The sequence below is a fragment of the Chlorocebus sabaeus genome, chromosome 6 (genome assembly GCF_047675955.1).
Source record: "Chlorocebus sabaeus isolate Y175 chromosome 6, mChlSab1.0.hap1, whole genome shotgun sequence".
Classification (NCBI taxonomy): domain Eukaryota; kingdom Metazoa; phylum Chordata; class Mammalia; order Primates; family Cercopithecidae; genus Chlorocebus; species Chlorocebus sabaeus.
Window position 1 is genome coordinate 13561769 of NC_132909.1, and position 6080 is coordinate 13567848.

Sequence of the window (6080 nt, forward strand, 5' to 3'; positions counted from 1 at the left end):
TGAGCAACTACTGTTCACTTGGCAGTGAAAGGAATGCAGTGCACAAAACAGTGTTTGTTTTCATGGACAATACATTCCAGTGTGGAGAGGCAGACAAACACAAAGAAATAAGGCAGGATTATGTTTGAGGATAATATTCATGAAAAAACATTCCTTTTACTGCTTTTCTTCTGGATATTATAGAGACTTAATCTACTTCTAAGTGTTAGAAGAGTGCATGTTATTTATTCAACCCTGTTTAACCAGTTGTCCTTAGGGAGGATATTTGTCACTAGTATATGAAGATCTGCTGTCTGCTTATAATCTGAACTTTAATAACTTGGTAATAAAATATTTCTACTCAAATATCCTATCTTCAACTCCTTCTGGTGCCTCAAATTTCCTAAACATTAACATAATTTTCCAGTAAAATGGCACAAGCCGAAGTCAGTATTCATTGAGTTTTGTTCATGGCTCATGAGCACCTCAGAGGACACCTACAGGTGCCATAATTTTTTTCTGATTTTTTTTAGTTGAATTCTGTCACAGTCTTTCACATTTTGACCTATGCCATGGCCATTGATAATTGTGAAATATCTTTTGAAAAGAGTTAAAATTTATAATGGCCTACAGGGACTTAGAAGAGCTTATTATTCTCATGAGGATAAATAGCTCATTTGTGACAGGATATGTGATGCCTCAAGCATAAAGTAAAGGTCTGTGTTTACCTTCTTCAGCATATCATTTAACGCATACAATACCCTTACAAATGAACAACATTATTATGTTCATGTGCCAGACAAAAAAGAAAAAGTTATTAGGACAAAAGGCGTTTGTCCATTTGCAACTATATTTTTTTGAATTTAAGAACATCATCTTTTCCCCTTCAGATTTCCTGGAAACCCATAATAAATCCATGATAACATGTTTATGGTTGTGTTGTTGCATTTTGTGTTTTTGAAACAGGGTCTCATTCTGTTGCCCAGGCTGGAGTGCAGTGGCATGATCTCAGGTCACTGCAACCTCCGCCTCACGGGTTCAAGCGATTCTCCTGCCTCAGCCTCCCCAGTAGCTGGGGCTACAGGTGTGCGCCACCATGGCTGGCTAATTTTTGTATTTTTAGTAGAGATGGGGTTTCACCATGTTGGCCAGGCTGGTCTCAAATTTCTGACTTCAGGTGAGCCACCTGAATCAGCCTCCCAAAGTGCTGAGATTACAGGCTTGAGCCACTGCACCCAGCCATGTTTATGATTTTACTAGGCCTTTTGAACATAGCTATCATGTTCGCTGTCCAAGTTGTGCTGCAACGTCATGATTTTGAGGCATACAAATATCCTGAATTATGTAAATGCTATTTGTATGTAGGTTGAATATTCCTTCTCCAAAATGCTTGGGATCAGAAGTGTTTTGTATTTCAAATATTTTCAGATTTTAGAGTATTTGCATGATACTTACCAGTTGAGCATCCCTAATCAGAAATCTGAAATGTTTCAATGAGCATTGCCTTTGAACATCGTGTAGAACATTCAAAAAGTTTTGGATTTTGGAGCATTTCAGATTTCAGATCTTTGGATTGAGAATACTCAACCTGTAACTGGTATAGCCAAAGAAGAGGCATTTTGTAAGTATTCTTAGAAATGGTGGCATGAATTTTCCTCTGGTTCATTCAAGTTTCATGTTATGACCTAAGTGTAAAATCTTCAAATCTCTTGAATAAAGCATTCACTCATGCACGTCTGAATTCTCTTTATCCGTATAGGAAGGAAGAATCAACAAAAGATGGAGAGTATTCAGGAAGTAACAGTAAGCTACCTTTCCCCCAAAGAGCTTTCCTCCTGTCAGACCTGGCAACAAAGTGCAGGTGGGTTAATCAGGTGTCAAGATTTCCTGAAAGTTTTTCAAGGGAAGAATTCTCAGTTGCAAGAACAAGGTGATTCCCTCTGCCAGGTTTGGGCAGGAATACCAGTTCAGATTTCTGAAGATGAGAACTATATATTGACTCATATAGGGAATGACTCCAATTATATAAAAAGTCAAGAGTATCCATCTTGGAGGGCACATCATTCTTGGAGAAAAATGTATCTGAAAGAGTCATGTAATTATCAGTGTAGATGTCAGCAAATTTCCATGAAAAATAATTTCTGTAAATGTGACAGCGTCAGTTGGATCTCACATCACAATGATAAACTGGAAGTACACAGAAAAGAAAACTACAGCTGCCATGACTGTGGAGAAGATATCGTGAAGGTATCATTATTTAATCAGGATTCAATTCAAACAGAGGAGAAGCCCTATCCATGTACTGGGTATAGAAAAGCCTTCAATAATGACTCCAGCTCTGAAGTTCATCAGCAGTTCCATTTGAAAGGGAAGCCCTATACATACAGTTCACATGGAAAGGGCTGTAGTTATAGTTCACTTCTTCACATTCATCAGAATATTCAGAGAGAAGATGATATTGAGAATTCACATCTGAAATCCTATCAGAGAGTGCATACAGAGGAGAAACCACGCAAATGTAGTGAGTATGGTGGGAATTTCAATCACTATTCCCCTCTTAACACTTATGAACTTATCCACACAGGTGAGATGTCCTATAGGCGCAACATTTATGAGAAAGCCTTCAGTCATAGCTTAGACCTTAATAGTATTTTTAGGGTCCATACTAGGGATGAACCCCATGAGTATGAGGAAAATGAGAATGTCTTTAATCAGAGTTCATGTCTTCAAGTCCATCAAAAAATCCACACTGAAGAGAAACTATACACAGATGTAGAGTATGGAAAGAGTTTCATTTGTAGTTCAAATCTTGACATTCAGCATAGGGTTCATATGGAAGAGAATTCCTACAATTCTGAGGAGTGTGGTAATGGCTTCAGTCTGGCCTCACATTTTCAAGACCTTCAGATAGTCCACACCAAGGAACAACCATATAAACGCTATGTGTGTGGTAACAGCTTCAGCCATAATTTGTATCTTCAAGGTCATCCAAAAATTCACATTGGAGAGAAACCACATAAGGAGTGTGGGAATGGCTTCAACTGGAGCTCAAAACTTAAAGATCATCAGAGAGTCCACACTGGACAGAAGCCATACAAATGCAATATATGCGGCAAAGGTTTCAATCATAGATCAGTTCTAAACGTTCATCAGAGAGTCCATACAGGAGAGAAACCTTATAAATGTGAGGAATGTGATAAGGGATTCAGTCGGAGTTCATATCTTCAAGCCCATCAGAGAGTACACACTGGAGAAAAACCTTATAAATGTGAGGAATGTGGGAAGGGGTTCAGTCGAAATTCATACCTTCAAGGCCATCAGAGAGTTCACACTGGAGAAAAACCATACAAGTGTGAGGAGTGTGGGAAGGGCTTCAGTCGGAGTTCACACCTTCAAGGCCATCAGAGAGTCCACACTGGAGAAAAACCATTCAAATGTGAGGAGTGTGGGAAGGGGTTCAGTTGGAGCTTTAATCTTCAAATTCATCAGAGGGTTCACACAGGGGAAAAACCCTATAAATGTGAAGAATGTGGTAAAGGCTTCAGTAAGGCCTCAACACTTTTGGCCCATCAGAGGGTCCACACGGGAGAGAAGCCATACCAATGTGATGAGTGTGGTAAGAGTTTCAGTCAGAGATCATACCTTCAAAGTCATCAGAGTGTCCATTCTGGAGAAAGACCCTATATATGTGAGGTATGTGGAAAGGGCTTCAGTCAGAGAGCGTATCTTCAAGGCCATCAGAGAGTCCACACTAGAGTGAAACCGTATAAGTGTGAGATGTGTGGGAAGGGCTTTAGTCAGAGTTCGCGCCTTGAAGCACATCGGAGGGTTCACACAGGAGGGAAACCATACAAATGTGAGGTGTGTACAAAGGGTTTCAGTGAGAGTTCACGCCTTCAAGCACACCAAAGGGTTCATGCAGAAGGGAGACCCTATAAATGTGAACAGTGTGGTAAGGGTTTCAGTGGGTATTCAAGTCTTCAAGCCCATCACAGAGTCCACACTGGGGAGAAACCATACAAATGTGAGGTATGTGGAAAGGGCTTCAGTCAGAGATCAAATCTTCAGGCTCATCAGAGAGTCCACACAGGAGAGAAACCATACAAATGTGATGCATGTGGTAAGGGTTTCCGTTGGAGCTCAGGTCTTCTGATTCATCAGAGAGTCCATACTAGTGATAAATTCTATAGAAGCGAAGACTTTGGTAAGGACTACCCTTCATCAGAGAATCTACACAGAAATGAAGACTGTTTTGTTTTGAAGTCCTAAAATGGGAGCTGAAATTTTCCAGTCACTAGAGTTCTTTTGTAGAAAAAGAATTTTTAAAAATTAAAATGTAATGTTTCTGCCCAACTTCAACATTCATAATGGCCGGGAGACCACACAACAGAGACATTTAATGAGAGGGGTTTCACGAGGGATTTTGTTAGAACTTTAACATCAGTCATTGCACAGGAGCTAAGGCTTATAAAATATGAGTATGGTGAGGAATTTAATAAAAGTACAGTGATGAGCATACCGAAATCCATGTTCTCTAGAATGTAAACTTGGTGAGAGAAGGGACTTTGTTCATTGCTAGTCTACAAAACTATGACATTTCATAACTCAATGTAGGTGCTCAGTACTTTTTGCTAAATAAGTAAAAGTATATAAAGGTAAAATGTTTGAAAACTTTTAAGCTCATTTTTTAAAACTTCACTTAAAATGTATTTGAAAGAGGAATCTTGCAAGTAATCTTAATAAAATCATTTCAAGTAAATATTTGAAATGTAGAACAATATGCATTATTATGATCTGAAATAACATTAATTTGATGGTAACCCTACTGGGGTTAGTTCCTATCCTTTGTTCCATCTTGAGCAGAGATGTACTGCACTTCTTAATGTTTGGTCTCTATACATTATGCCATCTGTTGAAGTTTAGCTTTGTGTGTGTGTATATGTACACATGTGCGCACTTTAAATATCAGTACAAACTGATAAACAATGTTTCTGGTTAATATTGCAAAAAAGGAACACTGTATTTTACATAATTGATTTTCTACTCCTGCCCTGTGAGTTAAGGCAGAGTTTTACTGTAATATTTGCAAGTATCCAAAATGGTTACTGATGACAAATACTTTTTAATAAATGTCAAAATCACAATACTTGTTTTTTTTTATTCTCCATATTTCTCTCACCTCCTTAAGCAGGGTCAAATTTGAAAGATTTTAATTTTGTCAAGTTTTCCATTCCCATACTTCTCCCACTGACACACAAAAAAGGGGAAAAATCTTGAATTTTTCTAAGCATATTTATCAATGTATTGACTAGTAGGATAGAGTTGCCATTTACTTGCTAGTGTCTGTCTTAAAGAATGATGCATTTTGGCCGGGTGCAGTGGCTCAAGCCTGTAATCCTAGCACTTTGGGAGGCCGAGACGGGCGGATCACGAGGTCAGGAGATTGAGACCATCCTGGCTAACACGGTGAAATCCCGTCTCTACTAAAAAATACAAAAAACTAGCCGGGCGAGGTGGCGGGCACCTGCAGTCCCAGCTACTCGGGAGGCTGAGGCAGGAGAATGGCCCAAACCCGGGAGGCGGAGCTTGCAGTGAGCTGAGATCCGGCCACTGTACTCCAGCCTGGGCGACAGAGTGAGACTCCGTCTCAAAAAAAAAAAAGATGCATTTTGTTGGTGAAAGTGAAAAATACAAGCTTGTCATTTAATATATATCAAAATATTTATTAAGCCACCCATATGTATCAAAATGTAAAATGTGCATGCCGATCTGGAAATCATAGAACAGTAATTTATAATTAAGCAATTTTAGCAGTAAGGGAGGATTTTACAATGATAGTAATGTTTTAAGCTGGAAGTAAATGTCCATCAATATGAATTTGGGTAAGTTTCTATATGTTCTATACTGTAGATCTACAGAAAGTATGATTTAGCTCTAAAATGACAAGAATGGGTCATGCATATTATTTGGTTAAAACCTGGATTGTACGTTCATAATAACCAGCTAATTTAAGTCTGTTTACATGTATGTTCAAATATATGCTTATAGATAATGTGTGAAAGATTACTCATTATTATATATACTATATATATACTATATAT

At 38.5% G+C, this 6080-nt stretch overlaps 1 protein-coding gene across 3 annotated transcripts in view; it reads left to right on the forward strand.

Annotated features, from left to right (window-relative positions):
• The window catches only part of ZNF112 (zinc finger protein 112), a 31383-nt gene extending 26260 nt beyond the window's left edge, over positions 1-5123 (forward strand). For all 3 annotated transcript variants that reach the window (XM_007997098.3, XM_007997096.3, XM_007997095.3), the window contains one exon: positions 1739-5123. In XM_007997098.3, the coding sequence (XP_007995289.3) occupies positions 1739-4248 (2510 nt within the window). In that variant the 3' untranslated portion in view covers positions 4249-5123. The remainder of the gene's footprint in view (positions 1-1738) is intronic.
• Positions 5124-6080: the final 957 nt, after the last annotated feature.